The 24223-nt window shown below is 43.8% G+C and overlaps 1 protein-coding gene across 1 annotated transcript; it reads right to left on the bottom strand.

Annotated features, from left to right (window-relative positions):
- Positions 1 to 291: 291 nt before the first annotated feature.
- PRDM1 (PR/SET domain 1) lies at positions 292 to 23146 on the bottom strand. Its single transcript, XM_081251119.1, has 7 exons — positions 22900 to 23146; positions 21046 to 21294; positions 14529 to 14648; positions 10341 to 10593; positions 4189 to 5333; positions 3617 to 3745; positions 292 to 3264 (listed from the first exon to the last, which is right to left on the bottom strand). Exons 1-7 carry the CDS (start codon positions 22939 to 22941, stop codon positions 2692 to 2694), a joined length of 2511 nt encoding a protein of 836 aa, XP_081107245.1. The 5' UTR covers positions 22942 to 23146; the 3' UTR covers positions 292 to 2691.
- Between the last annotated feature and the right edge of the window lie 1077 nt (positions 23147 to 24223).

Below are 24223 nucleotides of genomic sequence, written 5' to 3'. Positions count from 1 at the left end.
GCTCATAATTAAAGAGAAAAATCTTTGAGTTATGAGAGAAGCAAGAGACCAACCCTGTTAGAGCAGTCGCCGATAGAGGAGGTGAAATTAGGGAATCATCTCTGGGGGGGATGAAGGGTCGGGGTGGGGATGTGGGCAGGATAGAGGCAAATTGTGTCATGTTCAGAATTTGTTTTGGGGCCACCCTTGCAGTATGGTTAAGGTGTCGTTCACTCACCCTTCACTCAAGACACTAGACAAGCATTGGTAAAGCATGAACATTTATATTTAATTTACATTTTGACAATTTGCACATAAATAACAATGTAAACCAGTACGTAAACATAAGATAGTTTGTTGTTCTAGCAAAGTAAAAAGCCAATAACTTTGGTTGGTTTTAACTTTGAGTAGAAGAAAAAAAAAAAAAACCACTGTTGATTGTGGGCTCAACATTCACATGTAAGAGGCCTCAGGGAAAGTCAGAAGGTAAAGAGAATCAAGAAGTCTCAAGCCACTGTGCAGGTCTCAGGAAAAATTCCCATTAATGAGAAAGCATGAAAGGGGAAAAAAAAGAACAAATGAGTAATTGAGAATAGGAAGTATTTGGTATCAACGTCAGAATGTGATGCTTTGGTTTACCTACAATTAAGGACTGTGTTTGTCAAACACTGATTAAAAAATACCATAAAGAACTGTCAGTTTCGTTACTTAAAGGAACAGATCAGTAAGGCTCTTAGGTTTCTCTGCATTATCCTAAATTTGTTGTTCTCTTCTGCAGGTTGCCATTAGTTGCCATGGACCAAAATACTGAATATATAAACCAGACTGATGAGTGATACGTCAGTTATTTAGGAAGGAGGGAGAGGAAGAGAGAGAAAAGTTGCAGTGGTCGATGGGATTTTTATTTCTGGGGCTTGGGTGTGACCACATCATCAGAATGTGGCAAAACAAACCAAAAAAAAAACCCATCTTAGATTGTCCTTAATAGTAAAAAAGTATGTCTCTTTCTCCCTGGTTGTTATGCAGTCCCCACCTTTGCACCAAGGTTTTAGGGTCACTTACAATACCAAGGGGGTGCCCAAGCGCACCAATATGACTGTGAGGTCATCGAGTGCTAATTAAGCAAAGTCTCAGAAAGGGTTTGATTTTTTTTTTTTAATGCCATTAGGAAAAGAAGGATCTTTTACATGGTTTGGCTCACAATTTAAGTGGTTATAAATATATTATATATACACATGGTATAGTGGTATAAATAGATTTATAAATATACATCATTCTCCGCTACACCTCAAATGCCAACGTGTCATCTTTGGGTTTAGCAGAAGAGGAGACAGAATGCGACGCATTCCAGCTTTCTGGTGCACGCTGGCTCTCTCCTCTTGAGTAGCAAATCATTAGAGAAGCCATCACTTCCTGCACTACTGGACACACTCAATGAGGTAATTGTTGAACAACTCTGCAATGCCCTTTCTTCTTCAATTAAATTAACCATAAAATGTAAAAACACAAATACTGAGAAAAGTCTGAGTTGTACAGAAAAGAAATACAATTGATGTGTTGGGGATAGGAATGTTCATTACCCGCTTTGACCCTAAGACAACGAGAATACCCGTTTTCCGGTTTTTGGTTTTTAAAGTGTGGCCTGAGCCTATCTAACTCAACTCCTTCCCGGTAGAGCACCACGTTTGTGCAATTTTGACAAAACAACAAAAAAGACCCACAACAAAAACACCCAGACTCATGCTCCCTCACCTCACCCATACAAAACCACCTGTGCTTTGGGAATGTTTTGCAGTGGTTTTAAACATGGCATTTTGTCTTCTTCACATTTTCAGATAATACATTGGGATGCCAAAGTCTCGTGGCCACTCTGAATGGTCACATGACTTTGGGGCTGGGGCGACCCTGTTTTTCGGAGAGGGAGACAGATTAGCAAGGCCTTCTTGTCGCCCTTCTGGTAAATCTGTGAATGGGGGGAAAATGCTGAACTATCTACAGAAACATACAAGATTCTCTCTTTCTTATTTCTTCTACCAGAGTTATTACTGGGTAATTCTGCACACATACCCCCAAGTTATACAGTGCTGTTCAAGATGATACAATCCTATGAATGAACACATCAATTGCCTAACTTTGGCAATACCAAAACCTCATTTTCAAACCATTATTACAGAGGGAGGTTGGCTGATGTAATGTATTTGTTTACTAAATCTTAGGTACTTAAAACAGATGTGCAGAAATTATCTACAAAGAACAGCCACCAGACAAAAATATAACAACTCAAATTACAAGGAATTCTTCCAGTCATTGTAAACTTTTTTTAATTATTGCTTTTTGAATGATAAATTGTATAATAAATTATGAAGGATTATCATTGAAAAAATAATTATGACTAGGCCATAGTCTTAGCAATGGGAGGGCTATGCAAACATATCCACACAAATATTCAAAATACACAGGTTCAAATATATAGATGGGGGTGTAAATAAGTATATATAATATGTATATATATTGTCTTTCCCTCATTTATGCCCTGAGATTTCAGTAACTTTGGGGATCCTTCTTTAATTCCAGAGAGGTGAGGGGAAACCACCTGCCGTCAGGAGAGCTTTGCAGAACTGGAATCATGTACAAGCATTTGCTACAGGCACCCTGACTCGCCAAGTCATAAGTTAAGAAAAAAGACAAAACACCTTTTGTTTTCTGCAAATCTTAAGGATCCATTGGTTCGACTGTTTCTTGTTTGACCTTTACAGGTCCCAGAGGTAGTGGGTTGCTGTGAGGCAACTTCAGGAAGGACGGGTCTGTTGACTCGTAGAGGCTACATCCTGAGAGCAGTCCATTCCCCATGTTTCTTTGCAAAGACACTTTCAGGCCAGTTTCTTCTTTCTCTTTTCTGACCACGGCCAGAATCTCCTTCTCCACCACAGAGGTCACGTCAACGTTGTCCTCCACGTCCTCCAGCCGGTCGGCATTGTCGCTGATGTCAAACTTCTCGATTTCTTCGTTGATTCTGGTCAGGTCCTCCAGAGGCAGCCCCGTGGCTGGGGCCACAGGACAATACCCCTTCAGGTGGACCTTGAGGCTGCAGAGATGGATGTAGCTCTTGTGGCAGTGGGCACACTTGTGGGGCCGCTCCCGGGTGTGTAGGCGCTTGTGGAGTTTCAGGTGCACAAACTGGGTGAACTTGGCGGGGCACACCTTGCACTGGTAAGGTTTCTCTCCGGAGTGGAGTCGCAGGTGGGTCTTGAGATTGCTGGTGCTGCTGAATCGCTTGTGGCAAACCTGCAGCGTGGGGAAGGGGGCAGGGAAGGGAGGTGGGAGACCAGAAGGTTAAGAGCTGCCAAGCGGAGGGGCACGCTGCCCACCCACACCCAGCAACCTGGGAGGTGAAAAAACTCCCAGCAGCGTTAGGCAAATAGAGCGATGGGAACGCACCGCCCATGGGGTGGTGTTTCCCTTCCAGACCACTGTCCAACCACTGGAAGCTGGTGTGTCATCATCTCAGCTCATCAGCAGCCCAAAGAAGGCAGAATCCTTGTGCTGGTTTAAACTATGGGCTATGGGATGATGGGAGGACGACTCCTGAGACACTGTCTACGAAGGTCGAAAGTTCTACCGAGAAAACACTGCCCACCTGGCATTCATGTGGCTTCTCTCCCGTGTGTACCAGGTAGTGTTTCTGCAGGTGGGCGAGCTGAGTGAAGCCCTTGTTGCAAGTCTGGCATTTGAAAGGCCGTTCTCCGCTGTGCACTCTGAGGTGGACCTGGGAAGAAGCCACACACGTTAGTTCGGCTGTCACTCGGCTGCAAAATCGAACATTCCCGTGCAAGGACTCGGGCATTTAGGATGCAAACCTCTTAAAAAAAGCATCCAGGTGAAGTCTTAAAACAAATCAAACCCCGATGTGATTTTCAGAACTCTGTTGTGTTGGAGCTAAAGGAACAGAAGTCATAGGCTAAGCGGGGACTTGAAACTGATGTTCTGGCGCAAACCCCACGTGTTTATCATTCATTAGACACTCAGGAGAGGGGAAGCAACGTGTCCCAAGCGGCGCAGCCAGAGCAGCAAAGGCAAAAGCAAAGCCGCATCGATGGTGCCCAGCCCAGGTCTCACACTGTGGAAATGGCAATTTATAACCTACGGGAGGTGAACTAAAGACGCACGCGCGTCGTGCACTCCAGGGGACAGACCCCACGCCAGGCCTACCTTCAGGTTTGAGAGCTGGCCGAAAGTCTTGGCGCAGACGTTGCACTCGTACTTGATCTTGCCGTTCTGCTTCTTCAGGGGGTAGGGGAGCGTCTTGTAGCCGGTCATGTTCCTTTTGTTCTTGATGAGATTCACGGCCTCGTCGCTGCCGCCGCCGCCGCCGCCGCCGGGGGCCGCCGCGGCCGCTGAGGTAGCTTTGGGCTGCACCACGTGCTCGGCCGTGGCGGCGGTGCCGGCCGTCGGGGACCCGCTGGTGGGGCTGCAGGCCTTGTCCTTCAGGCTGGCGGCCGCCCCGGGCAGGGAGAAGGCGCTGTGCGGCGGGGGCACCAGCACCTCCCGAGGGTGCTCGGGCTGCAGCAGGCGGCGCGCCCCCTCCGAGGGCAGCGAGCTGGGGAGGGAGGCGGGCGCCAGCATCGGGGGAGGCAGGCCGCCCCCGCCCAGGAGGCCGCCGTACACGGGGTACAGCCTCGGGAAGAGGCCGAAGCTGCCGAGGCCGTTGATGTTGCCCACGGCGCCCAGGCCGTTGCAGTTCATGCCGTAGGGGGGCAGCAGGAACTTGGGGTAGTGCGCGTTGTAGGAAGGGATGAAGGCGGGCGGCAGGTGCGGGGGCGGTGCGTAGCCGGGGTAGGAGCCCAGCCCCTCGGCGGCGGCGGCGGCGTACGGAGCGTTCAAGTAGGCGTAAGGGTCCCGGTGCTCCTGGGAGACGGGGGCCCGCGGCGACACGGTGTTCCCCGGGCTGCTGTGCAGGCTCCGGTCCGGGCTGCTGCGCGCCGAGGGGCTGGGCGTCGTGGAGGACGGGATGGGGGAGTGCGCGATGTAGGGCGGCCGCTCCATCCCGTAGGCCAGGGAAGCTTTCAGATAGTCTTCCGGGAGAGGGGCCCGGATCGGGTACACCACCCGCGGGTAGAAGGGCATCTCGGGGCTCCCATTCTTCCGGAAGTCGGGGCTCCCATGTTTCCGGAAGTCATCCGCGTCCTTTTCCAAAGTGAGGGGTGAAATGTTGGAGCGGTATAAGTCCTTCCCTTTGGAGGGGTTGGAGTCCAATTTTAGTATTTCTTTCACGCTGTACTCTCTCTTCGGGACATTCTTTGGGCAAAGTTCATGTTTCTCAGTGCTCTGCTGCTTTGGATGGCTCTGGGTTTGCGCTGAAATAAAGAAAGGGGGATTACTCAGAGGGAGACAGAAAATCGGAGCGAGCTGCTCTCTCCTTGAGCAAACCTGAGCCCCAGCTGCCCCAAGAGGGACACCTGGCATCTCAACGCCCACTCATTCTAGAAGGCTCTCGCCACTCCAGTTCCTTCTCAGCAAAACCAGGTCACTGGTGGCATCGATAAAACGAATAGCACCGTTTGTATTATTTTTGTTTCCAATGGCAAAAACCTCATGATAGGACAAGTCCTGTTCGACCTAGAGTAGGAGAGCCTCCATGAAAATGGCGTGGAAAAATACCGGCACGGGGTGTCAACAGGTTAATAAAAGTCATTCTCATGTTCACGGTTTACCTAAAGGAAATCAGCACACCCTGCAAACTAGATGTGCAAGATTAAGCCTCATTTCAAGTAATAAGCAGTCATCAATTTTCGCCTCCATTCTTGTTTAATACGAATTTGATAAAACCCTGTTCAAACTGCCTCTCCCAAACAGACAGATTAGCAATGTGATGCCACCCCTTCCCCTCGATTTGCTGACAACACCAGAATTTCACTGAGGCTCTGGTCTAACCAGGCTCCCAGTAATGCTGTCCCCTGGAATCACAAGGCATGACATAGGCATCTCTGCCAAACCACAACTGGCACTTCCTGAGCCAGTTCAATTACTTAGAGCACCAAAGAAAACAGGCAGCAAAGATGAAAGCATGTATTCCAAAAGACGGCATATTATTACTTGGTAAATAGACTGTTTAGGAACAGCAGCAACGAGAGGACAGGCTCTCCAGGCCATCGCCAGCACTGCCCCTCCTAACACACAGAACAAACGATGCCTTCGGGAAGACACCAGCCAGAGCAGGGAAAACCAAACAGTCGCTGCTCAGCCTTCCCTGGAAACCAAAAGTAAAATACATGCTGCTTAGTCGGAGCTCTGGTTGTTGGAGGGCAACCCCTCCAGCCTGCACACCTGCCGTAGGCGTAGGCATCAGCTGTTGGTGTGTGTAGATGCCAGGAGAGGCAGGGACCTCGTGGCCTTAGCCTCAGAAGAGGACAGGCTTGGGGGACTGGGCTGAAGCCTCTGTAAAAGCATCCTTCACTGTCTTTAAAAAAGTCCCTGTTCGACTTAACGGAGGAGGAACTCCAGGCTTGATACCTGATAGGTCTAGAAATGAACTCTGTGGAACTCCAGAGTCTGAATTCTTCAAATCCATTCTCTAGACTGACAAGCTTGAGGGATTCGATTCCAGTTTGAGAGCCCCTCAGAGAATGTTATCTCTGCTGGCTGTTATCAGTTACTCCTGGGTGAGCCAGCAGCCCCAGAATAAACACAGCCCAGACACTATCAGGGAAGATGCTGATGGGGGCAGTGATGGAAAGCTTGTTGAGGGAGAGGGATTTCTGAAGCCACTAAACCAAAATAAATAGCCCCTTATCAGGCCAATATCAGTCTTTCAGTGAGGCTCAGCAGGCAGGAAGTTCAAATTGTCACTTTTGTTTTTTAAAGCTGAAATGGTAAAGGAAGAGAGACAACTGAGTTGGAAAGCTGATAGGCAAGGCATCTCACACCCACAGGAGGGAATTTTGAGGTGAAAAAGAATGATTTGGAGTCATCCACAGAAAGATGTCACCCTAAAAAAAATGAAAATACAGAAACTTCACCATCATAACTTTCTGCCATTTTTATGTGGCAAGTAACATCTAAGTCTCCTAATTTTCTTCAGTGGCTTCAACACTGTCTTGGTTCTAAAATTCAATAAATTAAAGCCAGAAGCAAAAAGTTTAAGTCTGTCCGTAGCACTGTCCCTACTATTTATTTAGTCTGGTGTTCTTACTGAGCACCTCCATAATCCGATTATTGAACTACCACAAAGCTAACGACTGGGGACTTCCCTGGTGGTCCAGCGGGAAAGACTCCACCCTCCCAATGCAGAGGGCCCCGGTTCGATCCCTGGTCAGGGAACTAGATCCCTCATGCGTGCCGCAGCTAAGAGTCCACATGCCACAACTAAGAGTCCGCATGCTGCAACTAACACCTGGTGCAGCCAAAATAAAAATTAATTAATTAATTAAAAAAAAACTTTAAAAAAAGCTAACGATTGGGCCAACAAACCAGAAAGTCGGAATTTATAATTTTCTGTGCAAAATACTGAGCACGGTCTGCCTAGCATATAGTAAATCCATGATATATGTTCGATATCTCTTATGCCTTCATAAAAATACATTTATTTCTTATTACAAAACAATATCCGGAGGGCAACGTCAGCCCCCCTCAGGTGTTCTAAGGTGGCGATCATGGAGTCTATGTGAAAAGGTACATTTTAAAAAACCATCCTTCAGCAGCTGAGTAATCAGTGGAGCTGGTGTCATTTCTGACTCTCCCACTCAGCAGCAGCTTGAGTTAACATGAAAAAGAAAATCAAGATCTGTTTTTGTTCTTAAATCTTAAATGGCTGTAGGCGGACGGAGTCATTTCAAGAGTGAACTGCTTCTGAAGGCTCTGAATGGCTTAATTATGCCGACTCACATTTTCGATCTATAATAAGAACCCCCAAGACTACAAGAACCTAGAAGTTCTGCAGTAGGCAAAACAAAGCCTGTTTTCAACTGAAACTGAGAAAGCAGATTAACATTTAGAAGTCTATAATCTGGTCAACTGTTTTCTAGATGGGTTAGTTAGATAGATTGAAAAAAACTACCAAAAAAACTTGGGAGGGGTAAGAGTTAAACCTGATAGTTCCTACTCCTTTTCTTTGGTTTTTAAAAAATGCCTACTTATGATTTCTGGCTACTGATTTTTCTTTACCTCAGTGTTCTTCAAATCTCTTCTCCTCAAAACTCTACCAGTTGAACTATCGCTGCCATTTTAAAGCCCTCACGGAGATTCTGACACAAGCCTCTATTGTGCTTGAAGCATGGAACCCAACACAACTCTTGTGAAGACGCAATCTACCTATTAGGCCTGATGAAACAGTGGAAATTTTCCTGATCAGCATCTCAATCATCAGTTACCACACCTAAGACAACTGGTTTCACAAGGCAACTGGAGTCTTGGCTTATTGTGACTGGCTATTGTTAACTCTCATTCTTTACTACGAATACTGGACAATGAATGGGTACCTAAAAATGCTAAACCACCATTCAGAAAAAATTCTGCGTAAACAAAAAGGGATATTTGAGGGAACAAAGGTGTCATTTCATAGTATACATGACAGTTGCTTCTGAATACGAAGAATAAGCATTTGAATAAATGCAAGGCCTTTTAAGACCTTTCTTTGACTGGCAGGAGGTAAGGGATGTATGTGAAAAAACTTCTTTGTGGTTGGAGCAAAGTCACCAGGGTGGGTCATCTCAAATGGAGTTACTGTTCAAAAAAAAAAAAAAAAAAAAAAAGTCTTTTTCTGAATCCGTGAATGATGAAGCTCAAGGAATGGGAGGAGACCCTCAAGAGGAAGTGACCGGCTATGCTGAGAAAGTCAGGAGGAAGCAGCACATCTTCTCGGGAGATGTCCTGCCGGAATATAAGTTGCCTTTTACCACTGGGCCTGGCACCTACAGGTGGTAAAATAGCGGAAGGGCTCCTGGGATGCTTGGCACTAGTGACATGATGGAGACTCTTGGAAGCGCTAAAGAGAGATAAGGGAAAAGAACCGCCACCATTGGCCAGGACCTGATTATACCCACCATGCTCAAGCTGAAAGCCAATTTGTTCCAACTATTCTAAGACTTCTTCCTGAAGCTCAAGGTGCACAATATGTGTGTATGTAAGGACCACAAACACAAATTTAAAGATGATCTTATGGTGGAGGTCCTTAAGCTTTTATAGCCCCAGCTTTTCAGAAAACTGCAAATATAGTCTTGGGATCACAGGGAGAGCAAAAGTAAACTAGACAGTGTGGGATGAGTACCAAATAGCTACACAATTGGATTATACCTGACTAGGATAAATAATTGGTCCTAAAGTTTAAGTCAAATTCTAATTTATGTTAATATTAACATTCATCTCAAAGGACAAAGTGTGAACTAAAACAATTTAGCCTCCAGATAAAGCAAGTGGGACAGCATATGGACTACTGTGAATCTGGTTAAAGGGTCTCTGGGAATTCTTTGTACTGTTCTTGCAACTTCTCCTTAGGTTGGAAATGAGATCAAAACAAAAGGTTACAAAAATTTCAGCATTTAGAGACCAAAACTTTTAAACCAGAAGGAGCTGATTTAAAAAACTGCTTTAAAACTTAGCAGTCTGAGAATATACAACCATAGTTACAACAGGTTGGAATTTTATGGTAAATCTTAAATCATTCATAGAGATCACTTGAGAACGACTAAAGTGAAGTAGGGTTTTGCAGAGAGGTCATGATAGCCAACTTTAACCAAATAAAAAAGTAAAAGCTTGCAAACCTAAGGAACTGAGGATTTGTTAAGATAAAGTGATAGGTGGTTACTGTAAACTCATCAGGAGATCAGATGATTAGGTTTTTACCATTAGGAAGGAAGCTAAGATATAAAATCTTTAGGGTTATCCATATTCAAATAAGATCTGAAAAATTATAGCTCCGAGTTTTTCTAGAAACCTTTTATGTTTCACATCAGACCATAACTTGATAACCAAATGTGCATCTCTGCAATATTTCAATGTACATGTTAAGCACTGACAAATTACCACAAACAAGGAACTATATACCTTGCATTCTTGGCATGTCAGAACCAATCTCTATTATATTATAATCCTACCTGCCCCCTTTTGGATAGATTAGCATTGAACATATATTTCTTCCTGTAACTTTCTGAACATTCAAAGTAGTTCTTAGTATTTTTTAAATGATCCAGTTTCATTATAGGGAATAGAGACTAAAAAAAGCTGTTTTCCTGTTCCCAGTCCCTAGTTTAAGCCACCTCCTTGGCCCATCCGATGAAGCCATGTAATTAAACAACATGTTATTAGCGCAAAGGGGCAGAACTGACATTACTGGCATTTCTAATTTTTTTGTTCTGTAATCCACTTACTGAGATTCATCATTGTCAGTTCTCCAGGATAAGGGTAGTGAAGCCTTTCCGCAAAGTCCCGGCAATACCACACAAGAAGCTCCTGGTTGGCGGGGATGGGCTTAATGGTGTAGAAGTAGATGTTCATGCCGTTCTGACAGGCGGCCAGGTTCTGCTCCCGGGCAGAGTGTGCTGGGTTCACGTAGCGCAGCCAGTTGCTCTTCTCTTCATTAAAGCCATCGATGAAGTGGTGAAGCTCCCCTCGGGAATAGATCTGCCCCAAAGAGAAGACAGATATGGAAAAGACAGCCCCAAAGCAAGGGAAAGCTTCCCTGGCACCTCTGAGAATAAACCCAGCAAATACCGGCTTTGATTTCTGGTCCCTTATTGCCTGGTTAGAAAAGGAAATCAGTTTAGCCGGAGTTGTCTTGAATCAGCAGAAATAAGGGCATTAACAGGGAAGGCACACTTTGTCAGTTACCTTTTCCATTTCAGTTTTAGTGTCTTTTCACTTTTGGGGGGAAAAGTAACAGAAGAGTGAAACACAAGATTTCATTTAAGGAGCTGCCTCAGAAGGACTCAACAACCACCGAGTACTGTCTCTGCTACCACAGTGAATGGCACACAGGCAATGCTACTAACTTGAGTTCCGATCATGCAGACTTTTAATGCTTTGAGTCACTGGGTATTAGACCAACCCGACTGAGTACGTCAAACCGAGTCTCTCAACTTTTTCTATGGCCTCTGTACTTGCCGTTTCCTACACCCCCGCCCGAGGCTTAAACTATGCAAACATCCTCCACCCCCAAGCCTCCAAGTCCAGCAGAAACACTTGTTCATATGAATACTTGGAAGCTTGCCTTTTTGGGGAAACGCTGGGTGAGGCCAAGGTGAACTTCACCTGCCATAACAAAGTGAACACTGGGACAGAAGCCAGCATCAGACAGTCTACTGAGAAGCCACTTTTCCTCATGACAAACGAGTTCGGCCTTGCACTTTTCTTTCAAGGCAGAGGAGGGGAGAGGGAACCCTCTTATCCGTGAGGTGGTTGGGCTAAAACACCACTCACAGAGCCACAGGGTTCGTGTTTTTGGTAAAAGAACAGAAAGAAACCATGTTGTTCTTTAAAGGCAATGCAAAATGAAGGACTCAAAGCCTGCCCTAGAGTCATGCTGCTTTTGGTTAACAGATGCCCTCAGGCCACTCGGTAAAAAGGTAGAGGTAAAAATAGGAAACATTAAAGTATACATTCTTACTGAAGCTTTATAAACAACTTTATAAACAAACGCCTTGCCCTTCCACAGTAAGTTTCTCTCTTTCCCTCTTTTTAAGATGTACCCAACTCGTCTTCAGACTTAAGAGATCCTTAACACATATATAAGAAATACCTGGTAATCTGCAACTTAGAGGTTCCAAGTCATAGGGCCTGGTTCATAGCAGAAGTTTTGCTCTAACCGGACAGCAGGTTATTGCTTTCTTCTTAGTCACATGCTATGTTAGCCTCTAAAGTGTTTCTGTATTCTGCTCAAGTGTTATCAGACAAAAAGGAACTCTGTCCCTTTAACACGGGCAGTAAACACCAGAATCACTTTCTTTTAAGAGTAACTTCCTGTAAATTGTGAAGGGGGAAATACATGTGGCTTCATCAAAGCAGCTTGTGAGAGCTTTTGCGGTGTGTTTTGTTAAGAGAAAATGGAACAAGGCCGGGTGAATTCTGCTATCAAGAGGGGTTTTCAAGTTTGTTTACTCTGATGTGCAAACTTCCAGGAACACGGGGTTCCATCGCTGTTGCACTCTTCGCTGGGCGGGCGGAAACTGCTTTCTAAAGCTACGGGTATGTTGATTCCAGTCAGCCTTCCACGGACTACAATTTACTGTATCCTCATTTAAAAACAGAAATGTCGATGCCATGAAGTCACACACACACACACACACACACACACACACGAAAATAAAATAAGGATACGTCAGATGCACACTGCTCCCTATCACCCTCTCTACATTTCCATATATTATCAAGAAGATTAAAAACGTGCTGACTCATAGCACAGTTACAAGAAATGTCACTGGTTTCTCAACTTGAACATCCCTTCTCTTCTTTGACTGTGTAATTTGCATGAAACTTTTTCTTTCCTCACAACAGATGTTCATATTCCTGCCAGCAAAATCAGGATGCTTTTAACAACATGTGGGAAGTTATCTCCTACAATATCCTTTGCATGTGAAGGACCGATTTCAATAAATCCTCCCAAGGAAAGCATTTCAGCTACTTAGAGTGAATCTTCAATGAAGCAGGGAACTGGGACAGAGATAGGAGGTTCTTAAATATTTCTTGTCGTTTTTTTCAAAAGGATCATGAATTAACAAGACTTAGGCTGGATTTTCTTAATTCCGACCTTCAACTCCAAGAACTACACGTGTCTGTGGCTCATTTCTGAGAAGACCTTATTGGCAGTAAAGGGAAAAATGAACTCGCTTACATTTTGCCCATTATTAGTCAGGTATTAAATATATTTTAAGCATGACTAATTATTAAATAAAAATTGTGAGCACACAACTCAGAGTGAAAAATTCTCAGTGATCTCTTTTGTTTGGAAAATAGTAAAATACTAAAACACAAAACTTCCCAAATTAAAAAAAAAAAAGCTTGTTTCTTAGGAACAGCTTCTGAGTGATCCCCAAATAGAAATCTTTTATAAGTATACTTGTCCAAATGATATAAGCATTCTAGGTAAATCTGGCCAGAGTAAGTATAATACAATTTTTGTTGCTACCATGTAGCTGTTTCTTAAAAGAATTTTAGTAACAGTTTCTCAGTAATCATGTACATTTTATGCAAGTATGTATATAAAAAATTGCTTTTAAATTTAGTAAACGTAGCTTTACTTTCTAATTGAGGAAACCAAGTATCCCAGAGAGATCTATGGGAAAATGGAAAGTAGTCCAATTTTTTCTCTGTTCATCCGAATCCAGGGTCTTTTACTCAAAGATTCCATCTAATTAGTTCACCTGTCAGGTCCTTTTTTATTTTTTTAATTAATTAATTAATTTTTTATTTTTGGCTGTGTTGGATCTTCCTTGCTGTGTGCGCTTTCTCTAGTTGCGGCGAGCGGGGGCTACTCTTCGTTGCGGTGTGCAGGATTCTCATTGCAGTGGCTTCTCTTTGTTATGGAGCATGGGCTCTAGGTGTGCGGGCTTCGGTAGTCATGGCACACGGGCTCTATAGAGCATAGGCTCAGTAGTTGTGGTGCACGGGCTTAGTTGCTCCGCGGCATGTGGGATCTTCCTAGATCAGGGCTCGAACCCGTGTCTCCTGCATAGGCAGGCGGATTTTTTTTTTTTTTTTTTTGCGGTGCTTGGGCCTCTCACTGTTGTGGCCTCTCCCATCGCGGAGCACAGGCTCCGACACGCAGGCTCAGCGGCCATGGCTCACGGGCCCAGCCTCTCCGCGGCATGTGGGATCTTCCCAGGCCGGGGCACGAACCCGTGTCCCCTGCATCGGCAGGCGGACTCTCAACCACTGCGCCACCAGGGAAGTCCTGTGAGATCCTTTCTAAGTGTGATATTCCAAAGGAAATTGGATTGGCCAGACTCTTTGGATGTTAAAGGAAAGTTTATCATCCCGAATGATTATAAGCATTTCCTTTATGCTATGGGAGTAACTTATGTACTGTCAAACCCAATAGTTTCATGGTACAGGTGCATTGAAACAGGACGAGTCTTGTGGTCCATCTCCATTCCCCTAGTACCATCTTCTACCCATCCTTCCTTAAAGGCATTTATTTTTGAGGTAATTCATTTATGATTACTTGTCCATTCAATTAAAGTTAAGTCAGCAAGAAATCAACAAGGGGTGAAATCTAAGGCTTGGTGACTCATTACTACTTCCTTGCACAGAAATGCAAATGAACTTACCCTTGAAGCAAGCAGCAAACTGTTTCCTTTCATCACAAAGCTCTAATGAATTGCAAAAATTAAGATTCACATATAGACCATCTCTCCATCCCTAACCACCTACATACAGGCTGTGTTTCCCAGGCCAAACATTTAACCAGGTTCATCACGATTGCTTAGAATTCCCTATGTCCTTGGGGACCCTGAATACTTGTGGGGAGCTCCAGGACAGGTTGAAAAAGGAAGTGACCCAGCAATTTTAGTTTCATTTTTTCCCCTAATACTTAATGAGTCTGGAAAAATTTCCCTACTTACCCGCCAAAAATATTTCCTGTTGGCGTTCTTGGGAACTGTATCATTGGTGTAGATTTCACCTATTAGAGGTCCAAAACGTGTCCCCTTTGGTATGTATTCTTTACTCACCACTCCAATAACCTAAAGGGGGTAAAACATATGAAACAATGAGTTCAACTGTAAAATATTAATCAATCTTTTCATTTCAATGAATTGAATCGTCAAATGGTAATATAACCAACGATGATGAAATTGTACTATGGAGAGCGGACATTAATGGTGCCACATAATTAACAACGAGCTTGACTTTTGGGGAAGACCATCTTTTAAACTCGCAGATCATAAGCAAATACACAACCAAGTATAAAACAGTCTAATTCTCCGGTGACTGAGTGTCCTCTATTTTTTATTAATACTTTTTATGTGAGAACGGAGAGGGTAACCATTCCATTTTAGAACGAGTTTCAGATACTGAAGAACTAGACAGTCAAGGTTAGACCACTTCAGCCCGCTCCTAGTTTCCTATTTCTTCTTCTCCCTCAAGCCATAAACAGTGTGCTTAAGGGGAATAAAATAGTTTTAACCTCAGAAACCAAAATAATGTTCTTTGGTTGTTCCACAAAGGCCTAAGGAACCAGAAACAAAATATATTATATTTTTTTTCACTCCAGATGAGGGTTTTTTTTTCTCTTCTTATAACTTGTAAGTTCTCTTTAATAGAAGGGAATTCTTTCAAGTAACTTTGTTCTTCTCTAGCATCTTCTGCTCAACAGTGGTCAAAAGTCTTCCTTTGAAGTGGAATTTATACGGAGGAGAGCTGTGGGTTCTAAGATCTGAGGAAATGACCTTCTCAGACTTGGATGTATCACACATTTTGACTTTGTAGGGCCTTGCTAAAGAAACATGTTAACTATACCAGTTCCTCCTGGGTCATAAATTTCTTTGCGGGGGGGGGTTGGAAAAAAAAGTCACCAACCAGGAATCAGGAAGCAATTCATTACTATTCAAAAGAACTCCTTCTCCTCTGTAATAGTCCCTTACGACATTTTGCAGTACATTTCGTTTTGGTTTTTATTCACTCACTTTCCTCTTTTCATTTTCTTTTTGCTCCAAACAGCCTACAAATCACGTACTGAATACCTTACTGATATGGACCAAGAAGGGAGGTAAAACATACTTATTTCCAGGTTTTATTATCCCTGGTGGCTCCTTTATAACTGTGTACCTGACATGGTAGGCCCCAATACATGAAGCAATAAATGTCTGCAGTGGAATCTAAGATTCTGGTTATGATATACACTGACACCTCACTAATCTCATCAATAATTTGTCTCTGTTTAAATGAATATGGAATAAGCATACCTACATGCTTGTGACAGACCAGGCTTTCTCATGTACGTGACTTAAAGAATTAATGTTAAAAAATTTAGTATTCAGTATACAAGCCAATGGAGCATACCCAGACTGGAAAGACAGAAAAAAAGAAAATTTCCTCTACCTAACACAAGTTGAAACAAGGTTGGTGAGCTAGTGTTATTTTTGGCCCGTTATGAACTTCTGGCAAGAGCTGAAAAAAGCAGATGTTCATTTCATCCTCCTCCTCTGCCTCATTTACATCTATCTGCCCTTTCAATAACAGCTCATCATTATTGGTATACGTTGGCAGTATAGCTCTGGGGGACGGGAGTACTTCAGCACAGTCTTGAGATAAAAATACATCCTAAAGCTTAAGTAGACTTACTTATTCAGAGGCTCATTGTTTATGATATATTATTGAAAATAATTAATTTGAAAAATGCATGGAACTGGCTTCTATGACACAAATCATTTGGCATTCATATCTGAGTGATTACTCCATAATATTAGAATGACAAACAGGAAAAACAAGTAATGTCATTTGTTGGTGAGCCAATAATTAGCAGTTGATATTTTCAACATATCCACTTTAAAGCAGTAATTTTAAAAAAGGTACTCAACTGGTTCATCAACCTTGTTTTAAATTATAGTCCCTCGCAGACAGTGTCTTGGGGGTCAGAGCTTGATTACCAACAAGTAGCACGACATTGAGGCCAGGGTTTTTCTTCTGAATTGCCATTCTTTTAGCCAATGGGCTTTGTGGTATTCAGCTATCAGTCTTACACTAAGAAACATACACCATTTTCTTATGGTCCAGAAGAAGTCAACTAGCATTTTGTTCCCACAAAGGAATCTGAAGTAGACATAAGCCACCTGACACCTCTGAGCACAGCTATAGGCAGGTCACTGGGGAAGCTGTGTGACAGGGCACTGGAAGTAGCTCTTGTCGTCGATAACCTTACAAGTGAAATGCTGCGGGCCCGACAGGCGAATAGTTTGTTAGGAAAGGGAGGTCTGTGAAAATCCTCAAGTCCCAAACAAATAAAAAGAGCCTCAATATTAGACTATCTTTGCAAGTGAGACAGAACCCTACTATTTTAAGCTGTGTGATGCACAGAGCTTTGGGTACATACAAACTCACACATGTGAATAAACAGAGACACAAAATCACAGAATTTCAAGGTTGGAAGGAACAGTGTAGCTTATATACCATCTCTATCCGTTCCCAGTCCAGCACCCTATCTCACAATCAGCACCTTCACCTCAAATCCATGTCTGAGACATTATTCGAAGAGCACATAAGAGCTGCAACTCTAAGATTCCAATCCTAAGATTCCAGTGCTCAGCCAGGTAACCGGAGTGGGGATCGGAACCAGGGTAGTTTTTCGTGGGAAGTGGGAGACCCAAGTCATACTTCTCCCTCTGGCCCTGGAAAGATCCAGACGTGAATCTTAGCCAACAAAGTTCTATCCTTGGAGCTAGCCTATGATACAGGGGAACCTGGTATGTGCCTTGAATTTCCCAGAGCTAAAAAGACTAAGAATGTGTTCACCTAGTTCAGGAAGGAAACTTCACTGGAACTGACCAGGGTCCTAAAGCATCCCTGCTGGGCACGGACTGCTGTGTGCCTCCCATAAACCTACCAGCGAGAGGACACTGGCCTCAACACTTCCCCGCCTGCCCGCTCTTCCCCACTGTGTGTTATGTGTGGGGCTGACCCCTTCAGATCTGTCAGGGGCCTCAGTTACAGAACATACCCTGAAGTCCATGGCTTGCAGACAAAAAACAGGGCTTGTTTTCCATTTTACAAAATGAAGATGTCACAACTTAGTATAGGTGGACTGGGGGTGCTGAATGAAAGTCTGATAGTAAGGAGAATAAATTTGCTTTTTTTTTTTTGAAAGCAAATTCCCTCTTTAGAATATATGAATACACACGCATCGCAGTGAGTTTCAAGCAGAAACATCATTCAGGTCTAAATGTGGTATAAGCATCCTCACCCCAAATTATATTAAAATCATTTAAATTACTAGCTACCTCTTCCCCTCTCCCTCCATAAAAATGACTCATTCGATTAAAATTCTATTTTGAATACAAGGATAGTTGCACCGAGATGACTAGAGCTCTGTAGTGTACTTCAGCCTGTACTTCACCCCATTTTTTAAAAACCGGGGTGGAGTGGATAACGATGTTTTTGGAAAGTTTCCTTCTTAATTATCTTCATATTAAAAGAAATGTGGCAATGCCTGGGTACATGGTCTCCAAAATAAAAGGCAGCATGAAGAGGGAATTGCACTTACGGCAAGATGCTTTTTAGAGATGGCTTAATAATGGACTTCAATCAAAATGGACACTGAGTCCCCATCTTCGGCCTGATGTTTCACTGCCACACAACTCTGGAGGTCAGGCTCGGAGCCACAGAGCCTCTGAATTCAACTCAAGCAACCTCAGTACAGGCTACTGCTTCCAGAACAGAAGTGTTTAAATCGATCTTTCTGTATTCAAGTATTCACAGAAAATTATTTCAGGAGGTCAAGGGGAAAATCCCCCTAAAAGAATAACCCAGCAGTTTGAAAAGTTTTAAAAGTTTTTGAATAGTATGTCTATATTTGGTTTGAGTTCTGGAAATAGGAAGTAAGAACAGCCTCATTAAAGGTGCACAATGATTCTAAACCAAATCTAAAAATGAGGGTCAAGATCAGAAATATGGTTTGTATGTTTTGTTTTTAAACCAAAAAAAAAAAAAAAAAAGGTGCTGACACATAGCACAAATTCATAATGAAAAATGGTCTTGCTAAAAAAAAAATCCCCAGGATGTCAGAACATCAGTACATAATGTAACATCTTTGCTACTTAAATGAAAACATTTATAGAAGGGCAAGATAAATCAGTCAGATGAAAACTACACGTACAAAGGCTTTTTTCCTCTTCCCACAGCTTGTGGGACTGAAAGAACTAACTGAATAATGATAATGTAAACATTTCACCCATCCTGAAGATTTCTGTTCTAGAACTGGTGTGCAGCTCTCATACTCTCAATGGCTCAATTCCACGGTTCTCTTTCACCACCTGGAGGGAGCTCTCCTTCCCCAAAGTGCAAAAAGGAAGGAGGGAGAAACAGAATAACAGGTACACGTTCCAGAGAGAGCTTAAGACAGTATTACATTTAAGTTGGTTTCCTGGTTGCTTTTATGAGGAGGGACTACAGATATACCGCTCTCTTCAAGCATTTCTAGGGGAAAACAGAATAAGAGAAACCTGATTTCTTATTAGGTTCGTTTTGAAGGACGCTCCTTAGGAATACAGGCACTGTATGCTTTTTGGGTGCTGAATATATGAAATAGGGAGTTACACATTTAGAGAAAAAAAACACTAAACAAGCTTAATAAATGATCGTCCTGAAGTTATGTTAAGACGATAAATAAAACCACAGTGACACCAAGAGGGGCCAGTGTAGCACAATCAAGTAGCACTGGTTGGGGAAGTCTGAAGAACTTTGCTCCAAGTCCTGGCTCTGGCTCTAAGTATATACCTTAAGTAAGTGACTATCTTTCTGAACCTTGGACTAAGGGCATTATTCTATTTAGCTATGATTTTACATAGAATGATGAAAATTGAAAAACTTAAGCTAAGAGCTGAACCGAGGATAAGAACACTATAGAACTAAAAGGCAAGGATGACCCACAGAATGGAGGTCTTGATTTCAATCCCAAGGGGCTGGATGGGGCAACACAGCACAATTGAAACCTGGGAACAGATCAATATCTGATCAAATTTGATATGGGAAAAAATGCTACACCTTATAAAGCCACAGCCAAACCTTAAATACCCAAACAAATCCTACACTGATTCCATGGGCCACATATTAAGAGACCTTCTATAGAAAAGGGTGTTACTTTCAGAAAGAGGTGTAATTAAGGCCGATCTCTGGCGTGAAATTTTTGGTAATGTTCACATAAAAATACAATTTAGATTTTGCTTTCTATGAAATCAGCCTCCTCTCTCCCAGCAGGAAAAAAAAAAAAAGTTGAGCTTTAATGAAACCCAAAGCAGAGCTGCTCTATTTAATTTTAGACAGCTGTGTCACCCCCTCACCAAAAACACTGAACTCAGATACACAAACAGGAAAGAGACAAAGTATTTCCCAAACCAGCTCTCAACTCCTTCAAATGCTGTTCCTTAGGGAAGGAGGAAAGTGATTTGACATGGTTGTAATGAATAGTCCCAGTATAGAATTCTGAGCTCCTACAGCAAATGACCCCCTTTTCGCGACTCTCTGAAGGCAGTGATAGGACGGACGGTGACCTATGGGAATGGTTGTGATGGCAGGGCTGTGGACGGGTGGATTCCTCCAGCTCAGCCCGGCAGGCAGTAGACCAATGAAAGCAGCTGCAGTAGCTGAATTCTCAAAACAAGAGGTGGTTCTGCAAGTTATTTCACAGCCAAACATCACGCCTAGCTACAATCATTATAGAAAAGGGTAAACACAAATCCTTTGCTCATTCCAAGTTTGGGTTTTCAGCCCCTCTGAAACAACAAAGGGTGTACCCACTTCAGAGGCCAAGAAGAAATTGGCCTGCCAGCCCGGTCAGAGCAAAGGAGCTGCCGCAGATAAACAGGGGTTAGCTCTGAAGTCATCCGGACAGAGGGCACTTTTACATGAAACTCTTCTCCGTTTATACCCTCACTTCAGTTCATAAACACGTCAAGGTTTTGAGAATAATTTTAGAAACCCGGCTAATAAAGCTGGCTCGTTAAAAAAGTAAATAAATAAAGCCATCTCATGACCAAAAAGAGACAAAAGAAACATGTCAAACATTTTTTCTAAGAAAATTTTCTCTCCCTCAAAAGCTAGTATGCTGGGGGACGAGGGCCAGAATAGCCAGAAAACTTTCTCAAAGCTGCTGACAATTTCACCCACCCCATGCTGCAATTCGGCTTTTCCAAGACATGTCAACTTGCCAAAAGATTTCACTGTTTACTAATTCGTATGGAATGGTCGAGAGCTGGAGGAATAAGAAGGGATGGACTTAGGGCAAGAGAAAGCAATGAAAGAAGTGAATTAAGTGATCAGTTATTTACTGATACTTGCAGATGCTCACAGACATACAAGGCCTCAAGGGCAAGTAGGGAGATTTGGCGTCAGGTGCCAATCTTCTTCAACAAGAAACCAGGGGCTTACCTCTTTGCTGTTTGTGGCATATTTGAAAAGCAGATTCCTCGGTAAGGATGCCTCTGCCTGAACCGAAGTGCCTCCTTCGGTGCCAGAATCCCAGGGGTGGTCGTTCACAATGTATGTACACTTCTCCTCAAACTCAGCCTCTGTCCACAGAGTCATGTCCGCGTCCTCCATGTCCATTTTCATGGTCCCCTCAGTCCCCTCTGCCAACCCTGGAACCTTCACAGCACTGGAGTTACACTTAGGGGCAGCCTGGAAGAGAAAGGAAAGGCCTTTAATCCCCATTGTCCTGTGGCTCCTCCGAGAGAGGCTGTGACTAATACAGTCGTCTGAAGACTTTAAAAGCAGATGCAGCGTGCTTGGTACAGTTGAGTAAGAGCCAGAAAGCCGTATAAAGATTGCCTTGGAGAAGCAAGGTTTTTAAATGCTATCCTTAGTCAAAAAAAAAAAAAAAAAAAAAGTGTAGCAACCACATTGGGGGACAAAGTTAAAAAAAAGAAAAAAAGAAAAAAGGAAAAGAACCACCTCCAATCCCTGGCTTTACCTCTCACGGCAGAAAAATGTTGGGGGCGCCTAGTTCTCTGTCCCAGGATGCCTGGGGTCATGGCCGCCAGACCCTCAGCGCTGTGGAAAAGCTGCCTCAGAAAAGTGTCACAAACAAGGAGAGGAAGAGGAAGGAGCTCTGTCTGCCTCTGAATGAAGCTAAAAATGGAAAGCGCGTGTGGTGCAGGAGCGGAACCCAGCCTGCCTTTTCCAAATGGGGAAGACTGAACTTTCCCACCAGCTCCCAACTCAAAACAACTTTCAAAACAACTCGCCCCCCCCCACCTCTGCAGCGCGATCTCTTTCATCCTCTCACAGGGAAGGCCGAGAAGGGCTGCATCCTGCCAGCATCCCTGAGCTGCAGCTTTTCCGAGATCGTTTGGACCATAGGAAAAGAGAAGGAAAGACGGGAGCGGAAGGGGGGGCAACTCCCCGCAGTTTCTTTTGACCGTGGGCATCTCACGCCAAATTGAAAAAGTAAAAACAAAGCATAAAACTGTTCAATAGAATTCCCTGGAGAGAATTCCTTTAGGAGCCCTCAGCTACAAATAGCACTTTCCATTTAAATCTGAAAGTGTACGAATTCCCAGAAGTCACTGATGGGCTGCAGTTACTGTAACTAAAGTTATAACAAATATAGAAGACTCAGAAGACGAGCTCTGCTTCCACTTATAAACTGATAAGGGTATTCCCGCAAATCCCCCCTCACACGCAGGAAAAGTGCTTTCCAAAGAGGGGAAAAAAAAGGTAAACAACGTCTGCAGTGTTTTCGCATACAGACGGGTTGGGGAAGCAGCAGGAACGTGGGTATCATTTCCATGTAAGAACATGTCCTTGTTAGAATGTAAACATAACACCGTCCAAGTCCTTCAGGGTGGCTTTTCCATTCTTTTATTTCTTCCCTAAATATGATGCTCTTTAAAAAAAAAAAAAAAGTCGGATGCTAAGTTGTCTTTCCCTCGGCCACGATTTAAACAAACGTGCTTATTTCTACGTAGTTGCAACATGTACAGTCACGATGCCAAATAAGTGTTAAAATAAAACCAAAATTTAAACTTAAGCCAACGCGGAATAGTTACTTTGTTGGACGGGTGTGGGCGGGAGCCACTACCGAAATTTCAATGAACTGACAATTATGCCTAGAACTGAAAGGGTTAATGATTCATAAGGAAAAAGTCTTGTAAGTGTTTGACAGTACTAAGCGCCCTAAAGCAGAAGCCCTTCTGGTTTCTACTACGACTACGTTAGCCAAGAGAGAAAAAAAAAAAGTTTTCAGATCAATTTCAGAATGAAAAACAAGATCAAGTTCCTTACCAAGGTCGTACCCACACGTTTTTCCAAGCAAATATCCAACATCTGAGATAAGTGTCGCTCATGCCTACACAGTCCGCATGTGCTCCGCGTCCCCTCCCGGCCGAGGGCTGGCACGCACCGCGGCGGTGCCCCTCTCCTCCGGCGGCCGGCGCCCGTGTCCCGACTCCCGGCGCAGACAGGTGCCGTGCTGCCCTGCCTCTCCGTAACACTGGAGGGCCGAGTGTCACGGCAGCACGCTCAGTCTGTGTTAACCCGGCCGGCGGCTCGGCCCTTTCCTCCTCCCTGCCGCAGATTTCCCATTCGTGATTCACTCCTACCAGCCGCCCGAAGTGGGGGCGTGGCCACACCTGGCCGAGCCGTGCAGAGCTCACCCCAGGGCTTTCCCCCAGCCCGAGAGCGCCCAGAGCTTCCTCCCTCCGTATGTGAATTTCAACATTTACTTGGAATCTTCTGACTTCCCTTTGAGGGCACAACCTCAGCGTTTACTCGGGCTGTATTGTATTCTAAAGACTCCAGACCGCCCTCCTTCCTGCTGCGGCTTTATAAGGGGGCGCACATTCCTTAAATTCAGGGAAACCTAAAAATCACCTAAAATCGTTTGAGTTCCTCGGCTCAGATCCAGTTACAGAACATACAAAACTTACTTGAAAAGATCACGTGAAAAGAGCAATTATTTTTGCATGGAATGGAATAAGATGTAGCTGTCTAGTCCCCAAGCTACTGCCTGTGAAGTACACGTTTTCTCCCCGCAAACTTGAAAGCTTCCATGTCTCCTGCTAACTAAAGGGAACTCATCTTTGGTAGAACTGACTTCCCTCTTTCAATTATTTAGTAAATAGGGAAATAGGAAAAAGGTATAATCCTACAGATTAAAATTTCTTTGCCTTTTCTCTCCTCCCCAAAACCCACAGGCAGACTTCCGAGGAGTGTGTTTGCAAAGTGTAGAGCATTAATCGTTTCCTAGTTAAAGGGAATGTGGAACTGATCGCTGCAAGTGGAAGGCAGACGAAGGCAGTAATTAGTGGCGCTCTACGCTGGGAGCCCTGCCCGGCTTTTCCTCCAGCCCCAGTCAGCCCTCTGTTGAAGGAAGGACATCCTGTGATGATGGCATACAATGTCCTGTTTGTTTATTATTAAGAGCGTGGACCTTGCATTCCTGCTTCTCATTACAAAACAAACCAGATGCTTTACTTCCTTCGATGGTCTTGTGCCTTCAGCAAGGAATCGTCTAATTCAGAGAAACAATGATGCAAAGGGTCCATTTAGAGCAGACACACCATTACAAGGACTGTTTAGGTCACTGTAACACAAGTCTCCCACTATT

Source organism: Mesoplodon bidens, assembly GCF_964165515.1.
Source record: "Mesoplodon bidens genome assembly, chromosome: 12".
Taxonomy (NCBI): Eukaryota; Metazoa; Chordata; class Mammalia; order Artiodactyla; family Ziphiidae; genus Mesoplodon; species Mesoplodon bidens.
Note: the sequence above shows the minus strand (reverse complement) of the source record. Positions and strands in the feature narration are given on the sequence as shown.